The following is a 12,744-nucleotide window of genomic DNA, read 5'->3' on the forward strand; positions in this document are numbered from 1 at the left end:
AACGAGGTGACCTCGGGAAATCCCTTCCCACTTCAACCATTCTGTGATTCTGTGTGGTTTAAAGAGGAGAGAGGGGAAAACATTTCTACTGGGAATTGTTATCTACAAGAAAAGTAGAATTAAAAATGCCTTTTTTAGTAACTAACAAGATTATTTCTTTCTGTGTTAAATTAAAAACAAGAAAAAACATATTTTAATTCACATTCAGGTTTTTAAAGATTTCTTAACAATACATACAAAATAGTAGAAACAATGTTAAAGAGGTAACATACAGAATTATTGTGGCTATTTAAGCCTTACCCTGAAGGTTGCCTGAAGCATTCCTTCCTGTGCATGCTACAGTTTCATATTTGTTCCTTACAACACTGCACTATAAAAGGTTTTCAGGCAAAAATTTGCCAGTTCTAATAGAAGTAATTTTTCTCTAGATTGGTCACAGTTCTATGAAGTTTTACACATCACACTGGTCTAATTAATATGACTGGGACTCCTCAGCACTCAGCCTTCACCTCCACCTTCCCATCACAGCAGGTTTTAAACTAGTATATTCTATATCTGATCCTAAATTAATCAGGAATTGCTTACTGATTGCAGCACTGGGGAACTGAATTCTTAAATCTGTATAAATTAATGAAAGTGAGGCCTATGCATGCAAATCTTTACATAGGAATTCACAATGCATTTGTCTCCCAAGTTTATCTGAAGTTCCAGTATATTTTGACCTAATCATTGGACTGTCTCTAAGACACAGATATAGATATATTATATGTCTATAACTATAAACAGCTTTAAGAGGAAAGTCTGAAATTATCCAAGTGTTTCAACAAAGTCTTGATCTGATGCATCAGAAAGCAAATAAACAGAAATATATCTAGACTTTAAAACAAAGCTATTGGAGAATTGACACTTTTGTCCTCAATTTAACAGACAGGCTACTAAGTGTCCACATGGTACATGCTACATGTATGATACAAGGGACATACACACATAACACAAACATACCCTGAACTGAATGTAAAGGATGGAATCATGATCCCATGAAAGTGTTTTCTGTTCTCTGTGTTACTGCTTTGCCTTTTTGTAGTTGTGTATGTTATAATTACTCTTTTATCATGTCTGCAGTACAGAGAGGAAAGCTGGAAACAGCATTTTTGCAGGACAATTGTTTTTGAACAGAAGTCTATGCCATCATGGGGAATGTAATAGGTTCATTATTGTTTGTGTATGATACAATATGATATGATATATGCTGTCAATGTTGTAATTGTGTTGCATTTAACTGTAAATGTAGGTACAAGAACACTAAACCACTCATAGCAGGAGGTTTTTGTCTTCTTGGCTCTGAGCTCCTTGCACACTAAAGAGTAGTGAAGGCAGTTGTTTTCTGGATCTTTTTGGGGGTTGTTTTCAGTTCTTGAACGATTTTTGTATGCTCTTAGATATCCCTTGCCCTACTAGCTATTGCAATTAAGTATAAATTTCCCTTCTCGCTTATGATCCAGTGGCACTAACTAGAGGATATGGCAAGCATTGAACTATGGAAGTCATTAGATATGCTTGCAAAGCTACCATTAGAAAGAGGTATCATAATACTGACCTTTTTTATTGTAAAGGGTCAAGCTCACACAACAGTTCAAAGCGTGGCAGACATGAAAGGGGCTGCTCACCTTGCCATCTCTTTTTCTTGTATGTTTTGAAAAGCTATGTGACTTAGTTTTGTGCTCATCATAAACCTGCCTAACATGAATTCAAACTGATGCAAAATATTTGAGCAAGCTCAATCTTAATTAAAATGTTTATTATTGGCCAACTTTAGCTCCAGGATTGCTGAAACCACTCTGGCTTGTTGCTCTGGAAATTGCTCCCGATGTGTGTTTCTTGTGGATTAAAAGGTTTCAGTTGGGAATATTTATCTAAATGTAAGGGGAAAAGAGTGAAAATAATCTTCAAAACTGAAAAGTCAACATTAGTCCTTTTTTTTTTTTTCCTGTTGAGTACCTTTTTTTTCCTATGAATTATGCTACATCATGTAAAATTGATTCACAGATTGTAGCTACTGACTGCATCTCTGCACACATTCACAGATCACCAAAAACTGATCAGGCATATTTTTGTTTTCAGCAAAATCTTCAGAACATTTTCCCTTCTATATTTGTAATTACTGACTTAACATGTTATTTTGTAGGAAAGAAGGAGGCAAGTCTGACAGCCTGTTCTAATAACAAGGATGTTATTTTTATTTCTTTTATATTTGAGAATTAATCCCTTCCTAGCAATTTAAACCTAATGTTACCTGCTGACATGTGAATGATACTAAAAGGGAAATGAAAAATGTATATAGTGTAGCCAGGCCTACTGAAGTCAACAGGTAAGCTGTCAGTCTTCTAAAAGAGAAGATGATTAAGAAAAGAGGCTGATTGACTAGTGGCTGTAAACATAAGAGAAAAGTTACTTAATGGTAGAAAAAGACCTCAAGGAGCACAAGAAAGTTTTGAGAGAAGAAAATAGAAGCTGACACTACAAGTTAAGATGCAGAGCTTGTAAAGGAAATGAGGCTTGTAGCAGGTCAAATGACAGGACAGAAGAGAAAAGATGTATTCAAAGCATCAGAGAAAAGGGCTATCTTGGCAAAGGAGGAAGAGAGGAGGAGAAAAATCAATAGCATGAAAAAGTGGCAGAAACTGGATTTTCACACTTTTTGTTTGCATGATTTAAATATTTAAAGAGTTGAGAACATAAACTTCCAGGTTCATACATCCAAATATATGGATAAAGATAGACACAAATATATTTAGAAAAGCATTGTATAAAAATGGAGATTAAGTAGCACCTCCATAGAGACTATCTGGGATAGCACAGAAATGCATTTAAAATGAGACATGGGGAGTGTTCATCTCTCATCAGTCTACAGAATCCAAACAGAGAAATTAAAACACAAAAATTAAGAACTTGTGGAAATGTAAAGCAGCAAGAGTCACAGATAAAAGGTCAGAAATCATATCTTACTTGTTACTACCAAACTACCCTTGTGAAGTGTTCTCTAAAGAGAGCACCCCAGTAGTAACATCTGTCTTCCAGTTTAAACTAGATGGAAAATTATAGGCAGCCAGGAGAAGCATGGCTGATCTCCACTGCCTTGGATAAACACAACAGACTGAAACTGGGTTTTTGGCAGATCTGTGCTTCATCTGAGGTTGAAATAAGTTATGTCAAATATGCTAAAATGTATACTAGCCACATGAGTAATTAAAAAAAACAAAGAGGGAATATGTGCAAGGCCTAAGTTACACTGGTTTTGGACAAATCACCTACCAGCTTTCCATCCATACCAATCGGACCCTGGGATAATCAAAAGTCAAAACAAAATGGAACAGTTAAATCACAGGAACACTGAAGATGAGGGAAAACACACAGACTTGGGGGATAGTGTGGGCTTTAGAAGATGAATAACTCTGTCAGTAGTAAAATGCAATACCTTGAAGATGTTTTGAGAATGAAGGCACAGAAAAGAAACAGCAAAAGCAGCAGACCGAACATAGAATTAATAAAACCAGCATGGTGGGAAGTAGCCAGGCAATAGTTGGAGTTTAACAGAAGACAGGTTCAACATGCAATGAAGAAATTGTTAGTCTGGCAAATCACAGTGGCACAACATAGCTAAACATATGAAATAATGCATCTGGCTTGAGTATTTCTCTTTAAATAACTGGGAAAATAGAACAGGCAGCCTATTTACTTAATGCTTTTATCAGATAGTTTCAAGATGAAAAGAGCAAACACTTAATCTCATGACTAATCTGTATTTCAATTAACATTATACTATGATGGTTAATAAGAAACTTCAGTTCATGTAGTTCACTGAGGCATTAAAGATTTCCACCTATTTGTTGACCAAGAAATCCTCTGCCTTATCCTGCTTTATTTATTTATTTACTTAATTATTTCCCCCCTGGGGAAGTGTGGAATGATGGTCATTGATACTTTACAAGTTACTTATTTCCTTCAGAGCCCAGGGGTTGATTCCAGTTATTTGGATGCAAATTCTAGAAAGGCTTTAACGTGGTGACTGGTTTCGTACTAACTGCATGTTTAGGTGATCAGAGGAAAAAGGGCTAAACTTGGATTAATTGTCTACTTGATATTTAATTGCTACATCTTCTGACATATGAACAGGCAAGTTACTTTTCACTGACAAGGGCAGACAGAGAATTTATTTCTGCCATTAATTTCCTTTTTTGTGCTGTAACTCTGAGTTGTCAGGTCTTTGCCCCATGTGAAAGAGACAGTAGTTCACATCTGCTAGAGAGAGGTTTTCTTTTCAATTGCCTTTGCTAAGCATGTGACCCCTTAAGACTGATGGTTCACACTGCTTGATTTAGATTGTTGCTGCTGAGAAGACAGCACCTAATAAATTTGCTGGGTTTATGTTGATCCATTTTATCTTGGCTGCTTTTTTCTCTCTCCTTTCTGGGCACTACTTTGGCTTGTGAGCAAAACTCAAAGCGTTAATAGTTTGGTCTAAATCAGGGCTGTGAGGGTTCTGGTAACCTCTTCACCGATGGGTGTGTGTTCCTGCTGTCTCCACTGTTACTAAGAGGCACTATAGCCATAGAAAAGAGTCAACTCAACCAGCTACCAAGAAAGGACAAAACACTAAGAAAAACAGCTGCCATATCAGTCTAGCCAGTTCCCCAGCTATCTTCTCTCAGCCTAGAGCATGGACTCTGACAAAAATTGCAGACATAGCATAAAAGAGGACATCAGCTGGATGTACATATTGTGAAACTCGGGGGTTTTGGGACATTAGTAGCTTTCTAAGAAGCCTGTGCACTAACCTACTTGTCAGATCCAATAACAAGTTGCTGTGTCTGTGAAACCCTGCAGGAATAAAACCCCTCACATCTCTTTCCCTCCAGCTCTGGCTGTGGTTTCCTGTCACATCATGAGAAGATGACATGCTGAGAGTGTAAAGCAGGTCACCAGTATCCTGGCTGTCTGCATGACCACTCTCTTCCTTATGTGCCAGTGTCCTGGGAAAGTTTATGACTGTTGAGATGACCTACAACATCTTTCAATGTTCTTTCCTACTATCCAATATAGAGAGCAACACTTTCCAGTGCATTAACAGCACAGCTTTTGTTATTATGCTTCCCCAGTGCCAGTTGATGTCACAGCACTTACTCATTTTCTCATAGCAATTTAGTGAATTCTAAACATGCTATAAAATACCCCAAAACTCAAGGCAAATCTGCCTTTCAAACACATTTCTAGTGCCATGGTACAGGATATTTAACTAGCAGCATTTACACACACTGCCTGTTGCAGGTGCATAAATGAAGGCTGAGCTGAAGCCTGGCAATGAATACATTTACTTCTAGAAAGCAGACTACAGATATTACAGGTAGAACACTCAACAACAACATCATGGTAAGTATATGAAGTTTCCCAGAGGCCTGGGTGGGCCAGTAGCTAAACATAACTGTTTGGTCTACTGCAAGCTTAGCCCAAAATATTTAATTATTCTTATGGTGAATGAATAAAGAAAACAATTGTGCAAGTGTTTGTAGATTGAAAAATTATTATGCAGTTAAACTGTTGGCTTAAAAGGGACCAACCAACAGTCCTTGCAGCTGTAGCAGTGCTTGTATTTTGCATATAAACACTGTTTTCAGGGAATGTTTTTTATAACAGGGAAAAAATTACTACTTTTCTCCCTTATAATGGTAGGCATTTTAACTACCATTAAAATTTTGCATGCTCTTCGTCTACGCTGCATAGCTCCTACACTTGAATTAAGGGACTCTTTGTAGCATCATGGAGTCTCACTAAAGACTAACAACAAATTCCCAGTAGGCTGAATAAAAGAATCTGCCCACAATAAAAAGTCTTCTAGGATTTGTTTTAGAGAATAGCAGAATAAAGTGAAATTTGCTTGAAATATACAGCCCTACAGCAAGAAAAAAAAAGAACAACAAAAAACAACCTCTGAAGAGATCATCACTATAAAAATCAATAATATTCTTCCATTACAATAATACTAAAGGTTTAAGAGCTAAACCTGGTAGTTTCATCTTTTCCTGTATGAATTCCTTCAAGTGTTTTGTAAAAAGATAAAATCTTTTACAAAATGGAAACAACCAAAATTTCCACAACTGATACGAGTGAAAAAAACAAGTTGAAATAGTAGGTAAGGTTCTGGGTGAAGAAAAACAAGTTGAAACAGTAGGTAAGGTTACTTAGGGATGCACAGAGAAAAATCCTGTGAGTGGCAACATTGATTTAAACCCATTATATGGCTGCACTGAAGGTCTCATGGAATAACCAAAGACATTTTCATTCATTCTGAAAGACTGACTTCAGACTATAGTCTGTCATTGACTTAAATCTGATTGCCTCCAGAATTGCATGCTCTATATTTCAAACTACATTCTGCTTTGTTCTCCAAATAACTAATCCTACAGAGGAGCAAGTCATTTTTGCAAGTACCAAATATGTGGTTTTCTATAACACAGTGCCTGTAAAACATTTCAGACAACTAGACAAGACAATGAATCCTGAAAGAGAAGAGGATGAGATGGTTTATGCTACCTACTCATCATGTCTACAGACTTGTAATTCTTTACAGTGAGGATGGTAAGACACTGAAACAGATTGTCCAAGGAAGTGGTGAGATCCCCTCCCTGGAGGTGTCCAAGGCCAGACTGGTGGAGGCCTTGAGCAACCTGGTCTAGTGGAATGTGTCCCTGCTCGTGGCAGAGGGATTGGAACTAGGTGATCTTTAAGGTTCCTTCCAAACCATTCTATGAGCCTATGTACACAATTTGTTCAGTTACTGTGGGTACTATAAATAGTATTGAAGAGATTCCTTTTGAACTATGCATTTACTTTCTAGGTTTCCATGTTATTTTAAAATGTATGCTATTCCTGTACACGTGGTTATAGCATTACTCTTTTTCCAAGCTCATAAAAAGCAAAGGTGTTTGCACAGATGTTTTTCTAAATAATAGTCAGCTAATAATAATAACAGTAATAATGATGATAACAACAACAAAAACAATAATAATAAGCAGTACTAGCTATCTAATAAGCCTAACACAGGCAGGCACAAAAGATGGGAGGAATGGGAATAGGAGTGCCAGTTAGGCTGGTTTTGTGAAAAGCAACTTCCATTCCTGATGAATATTACAAATATAAAGTTTCTCAGAGAAAGGTAGTCGAGTATGACTAGGGGGCCAAGAGAGCCAATGGCATCCTGGCCCGCATCAGGAACAGTGTGGCCAGTAGGATGATGGAGATTATTCTTCCCCTGCACTCAACACTTGTCAGGCCACACCTTGAGTACTGTGTCCAGTTCTGGGCCACTCAATTCAAGAGAGATGTTGAGGTGCTGAAAGGTGTCCAGAGAAGGGCAACAAAGCTGGTGAGGGGCCTGGAACACAAACCCTCTGAGGAGAGGCTGAGGGAGCTGGGGGTGTTTAGCCTAGAGAAGAGGAGGCTCAGGGGGGACCTCATTGCTGTCTACAACTACCTGAAGGGAGGTTGTAGCCAGGTGGGGGGTGGTCTCTTCCCCCAACCTACCAGCAACAGAACAAGGGGACACAGTCACAGGTTGTGCCCAGGGAGGTCTAGGCTGGATGTTAGGAGGAAGTTCTTCACAGAGAGAGTGATTGCCATTGGAATGGGCTGCCCAGGGAGGTGGTGGAGTCACTGCCCCTGGAGGTGTTCAAGAGGAGCCTGGATGAGGCACTTAGTGCCATGGTCTAGTTGATAGGATAGGGCTGAGTGCTGGGTTGGCCTGGATGATCTTGGAGGTCTCTTCCAACCTGGTTGATTCTATGACTTGTACAATTAGATTTTGAATACTACACAAAATCAGTTTTCCATTTAAGCATCATCTTCTTACAGATAGGCTACCCTAGAGGTAAACATTCTGATTATTTTAGAGGTTATTGCTAGAAATTGAGTATGTAAGCAAATGCCTCATAAAGCTTCAGAGTTTTGCTATCAAAAATATAGCCAACATAAAGTTACCTTAGGTAACTTGACTGAAATATTACTTTCTATGGGAAATTGTGTGAAAAGTGAAGATAAGAAAAGAAATTGCATGTTGAGATCCATTGTGTGAAAAAAGAATCTTTTAAGGCATGGAAAAGAAGGGGACCTACAATCAGGATGGAGAGGAACTGTTTACAAAAGCCTGTAGGGGTAGGCCAAGGGCAATGATTTGAAGTTAGAGAAGAGTACATTTAGATTAGACATTAGGAACAAGTTCTGCACCACGAGAGCAGTGGAACACTGCAAGAGGTTGTACAGGAAGGCACTTGAGACCCCATTCCTGAAGATAATCAAGATCAGGCTCAACAAGGCTCTGGGCAACCTGATCTAGTGGAAGATGTCCCCTTTCACTGCAGGGGAGTTGGACAAGACAACTTTTCAGGTCCCTTCCCACCCATGCCATTCTATGATCTTCTTACTCTTGACTTCTCCACTCATCCTCTGGTGATCATTTTCATTTAAGGGATACTCAACATCAGACTGAGTTGTGTATCAGTAGATACGCCATAAACATAAACCAGACAATTTCTTTACAAACTGAAGATTACTCTCTAGCTAAACAATGTTTTTGAGGCTTTTTTGGTTTATTTTTAAATCAAATGGGCTAATATATTTTAAAAGTCTTTAATTATGGTAGGTTTATATTAATTGGAAGCATAGAGAGAAAGATCTTTTTAACACACATTCTCTGTGGAAAGAATAAGGAAAAATTTTGGACTTACAAATTACTCTAGTCCTACTTTTGTGAGTAATTAAATTACAAGCTGTCCGATTACCATCTCTAAATGTGCAATGATTTCTCAAACTTTGATGACTGTTTTTCATGATTATTTTCTGAATTACTGAAAAAGTTCTCACCTAATGCAGATCACAGAATGCTCTGCACACACAAAATTAATAGAGAAACAGCAGAGTCTCTGAGAGAGTGACATGAATGCACAAACCTGAGCCAAGCCTCAGTAACACCATGCTAGGTTGTGTTTCAGTTTACTGGAATTTCATGGACCAAATAAATGGCTGAGGTTACTCTAACATTTCTCATGGCTGGTGTTGGCCCACCAGATAAAAACAGTGAGACATAGCAATGGCATAGCTGAAGCTGGCCAGCGTACAAGCATTGTCTGGACTCAGTTTGTAGTGCATTGAATTTAAAGTGATACATTGACTTTAATAAGAATGTGATTTTGCACACAGCTATTAAAATAAACAAAACCAAAACTAACAAAATCACATTTTAAGGTATCCCCAGTAATGTTTAAAAGCCTTTTAGATCACACATTGAACAGTTTTGAAGTAGATGATCACAAAAGGATTTCAGAATTCAAATTCTCTTGTCCTGATAAAATTATGTGACCAGATTATTTCACATTCTACAGCATACTTGATTGCTAAATTGTTCCTTACAGCTCCCAGGAAATCTCTCATGTCTATATATATACAATAGGAGATCCAGAAAAAGGCAGAAATCTAGCTTTGGAGCAGCTGTACAAGGTGTGTGCCAGTTACTGTGCCAGGCTGAGCTTAAAAATACTTGTATGGAAACAAACAAACAAATCCACCCCCTGTTTCAAGTGGTAGATTATCCCCACAAAGTTCATCTAAGGTGAATGGTGACACATGACCTTTTAAAATCACCTATTTCACCTCAGGCTTTATAGAAGGCAAAACCCCCACAACTGTCAGGTTTCTTCATCGTGATATCATTAAAATGATGGATCACCGTGTTATTCTTTTTCTCTCTTTGGTTAACTACAGGTTAATTGAGGCTGACATTAATTAGATGTAATACATTAATCCTAACAAGGACATAGAATATACATTTCTAGCAAGTCTAAGAAGAGGTTTTTTCAAGAGAAATTTCATTTTAGACCCTAATGTAGAGAGTATGATAAAAGTCATCTGCTAGCTAAATTTCTCCTACTGATGAAACATTATCAGTTCTTTTTCACTGGCTGGAAGTGATTGCTGTAAAGAGCAATAGGAGTGAAAAAGCCCAGGTACAGAAGTGACTTGCTTCAAGCCAGAGGTAAAAAAAGCAGCACACTAAATCAATCTGCAATGAGTCTCTTTGGCCAGCAATCAGGAGATCACTGAAAAGAAAAAAATAAGAAGAGAGAAAGAAAAGTTCACTGTGAAAAGGATGAACTACAGGAGTACGAGAAAGATGAGCTGAGCTTGCTGCATAAAACCCCTTTAGCAGAAAGAGCAAAATTACTGACAAAGACAAATGAAACACTACGAAGCTCTTTCAAAGAAGTCCAGTTCAGAATATCCTGAGTTCTAGCAGCTCTTATTAGCTACTACCAGAGACATAAAATTCAGCTAGGAGGACGATCACCTGGAGATTACAAAGTAAGCATAAATGTATTCCAAGGTAGGGATTCAGTTTTAAAGGAAGAGGATTTGATTATTTTAAGTAACAAAATTCACAGCAATGTTAGGTTGCTTAATCTTTTTTCACCAATAACTTATGGATGCCCTCTGAACTGTTAGCAGCTTTCTTGTTTTCAGAACTGACATCTTGCTTCTCCTAGACTCACTCAAAATACTGATGCAAAATTAATGATTCCAGATTTGAAGTACAAGCCTTGCCCAATACACCACATTTCTTATTTCAATGGAAGTACTATGTCCAGAGTTTAAAAAGAAGCAAAAAATGAAAAAGAGAGAGAGAGAGAGAAAGACCTTGAGCAAACAGATGTGCCTGCCAATGCCAGGAGGGTTAGATGTTGAGGGTCTGATTGATTGGATAGGGCTGGGTGCTAGGTTGGACTGGATGATCTTGAAGGTCTCTTCCAACCTGGTTGATTCTATGATTCTATGTAGATGACCATAGAATCAACCAGGTTGGAAGAGACCTCTAAGATCATCCAGTCCAAGCCATCTATAAATCTATGGAAAAAAAGCCCCTAATAGTTTCACTCTATAATTTCAGGAATCTCTCATTTACTTGCAAGCTATCTATTAACTGTCTCATCAAATCATCCTGCAAAATTTCCTGTATCAAACTATCAAGTATCTCAAAGCAGCTTAGTCTGGAAGCACATAAGAGACTCAGAAGCAAGATTCTGGCAAAACATGGAAAATGAATAGTAGCAGCATGATTAAAGACCCAGAGTGCATCTCTATCAGCCAGAAAACTCACACCTTGCCTAGACTATGATCTCAATATTGACACCTCGGTTCATGAGCATAAAGGTGTTCCAATTTACATTTTAAATCACCTGTGGAGTGTAGTGCCTTCAGTACATAAAAATGTGCACGAAAAGCAGTAAGTCAGTGCTAACAGTAAGCTGCCAAGCAGAACTGGCAGGACTTTTACACATATTTTCCCCTTACACAAAAGGAAATGTTTGCAGTTTCCCCTAATTTTTAGTTTCTTTGATTTCCATGAAACAGAAGGACATGTGACTTGCAGAAATGAATTTCACAATATCCATATTAGCCTTAATTAGATGATCAGTAATAGAAATCTAACAGAAGTTAGATGAGTAATAATGCAATAAGATGGATGATAAAGGACAGTTTTAAAGATCTCAAAATGAAACAGAAATGCCAGATGCAGCATCCAACAAAACATTTCCTTGGAGCAACATCACCCTAGGAGGAATCAAAGCATATCTGGTCACAGCAGACTTGAAGGATGAGTGCTCTTTGATTCAAAGTATTTGTGAATTTCACCACCCTTGACAGTAAAGAAGCTAAATCTACCCTGGTCTAGTTTAAAGCCATTGCCCCTTGTCTTAGTGTTACAGGCCTTTGTAAATAGTCCCTCCAGAGCTGATCATCAAGGTGATTTCAAATGAACAATCGAGTGTTACGAGGGCCTGGTTACAGAGCTTTTGTATGCTAACACCTTTGGAGATGTTGGGTGTTGATGGCATTGTGCAGCCTGGAGAAGAGGAGGCTCAGGGCAGACCTCATTGCTGTCTAAAACTACCTGAAGGGAGGTTGTAGCCAGGTGGGGGTTGGTCTCTTCTCCCAGGCAACCAGGGATAGAACAAGAGGACACAGTCTCAAGTTGTACCAGGGGAAGTCTAGGCCGGATGTTAGGAGGAAGTTCTTCATGGAGAGAGTGATTTGCCATTGGAATGGGCTGCCCAGGGAGGTGGTGGAGTCACTGTCCCTGGAGGTGTTCAAGCAAAGCCTGGATGAGGCACTTAGTGCCATGGTCTAATTGACTGGCTAGGGCTGGGTGCTAGGTTGGACTGTATGATCTTGGAGGTCTCTTCCAACCTGGTTGATTCTATGACAAGATTTCTAGCTGGCAGCCCTACATACAGTCTGGATACTTTAATAACTCCTTTGCAATTTTAAGATTAACTGCCTGTGTTTAGAAGTAAGCAATTTGGATAAAGAAAAAACCTTCAAATTTCGGCTCATCAGAAAAAGGCTGAACTACTGAAAAGTGCCACATATGGTAACAATAATGGAGTACAAAGAGCTGTGTGCAAGAAAAATTATAGTCACAGCTTTTCAAAAGCATCTTTCACAGCTGAAAAATAATTGCCAAGATGCATCCCCCCCCCCCTATTTCTGTAGGAAATCTGACAGGCAGTTTCTTGTGGTGCAGAAGCATTTCTGAGTATCTGAGCACATCAGCTGCTTTTCCTACTGAAATATATATGTAGAAAACCATGAGAAACTACTGGGCAGACTTAACTGGGAGTGAAGTCTCCTAAAAGACAT

The 12,744-nt window shown here is 38.4% G+C and overlaps 1 protein-coding gene across 1 annotated transcript in view; it reads right to left on the reverse strand.

Moving 5' to 3' along the window:
- Positions 1-12,744, reverse strand: part of COL25A1 (collagen type XXV alpha 1 chain) — a 347,683-nt gene that overhangs the window by 131,943 nt on the left and 202,996 nt on the right. Inside the window, exon 6 of the mRNA XM_064149390.1 lies at positions 3,313-3,339. Within this exon, the coding sequence (XP_064005460.1) occupies positions 3,313-3,339 (27 nt within the window). The remainder of the gene's footprint in view (positions 1-3,312; positions 3,340-12,744) is intronic.

This window comes from Pogoniulus pusillus, chromosome 9 (assembly GCF_015220805.1).
Source record: "Pogoniulus pusillus isolate bPogPus1 chromosome 9, bPogPus1.pri, whole genome shotgun sequence".
In the NCBI taxonomy this organism is placed as follows: domain Eukaryota; kingdom Metazoa; phylum Chordata; class Aves; order Piciformes; family Lybiidae; genus Pogoniulus; species Pogoniulus pusillus.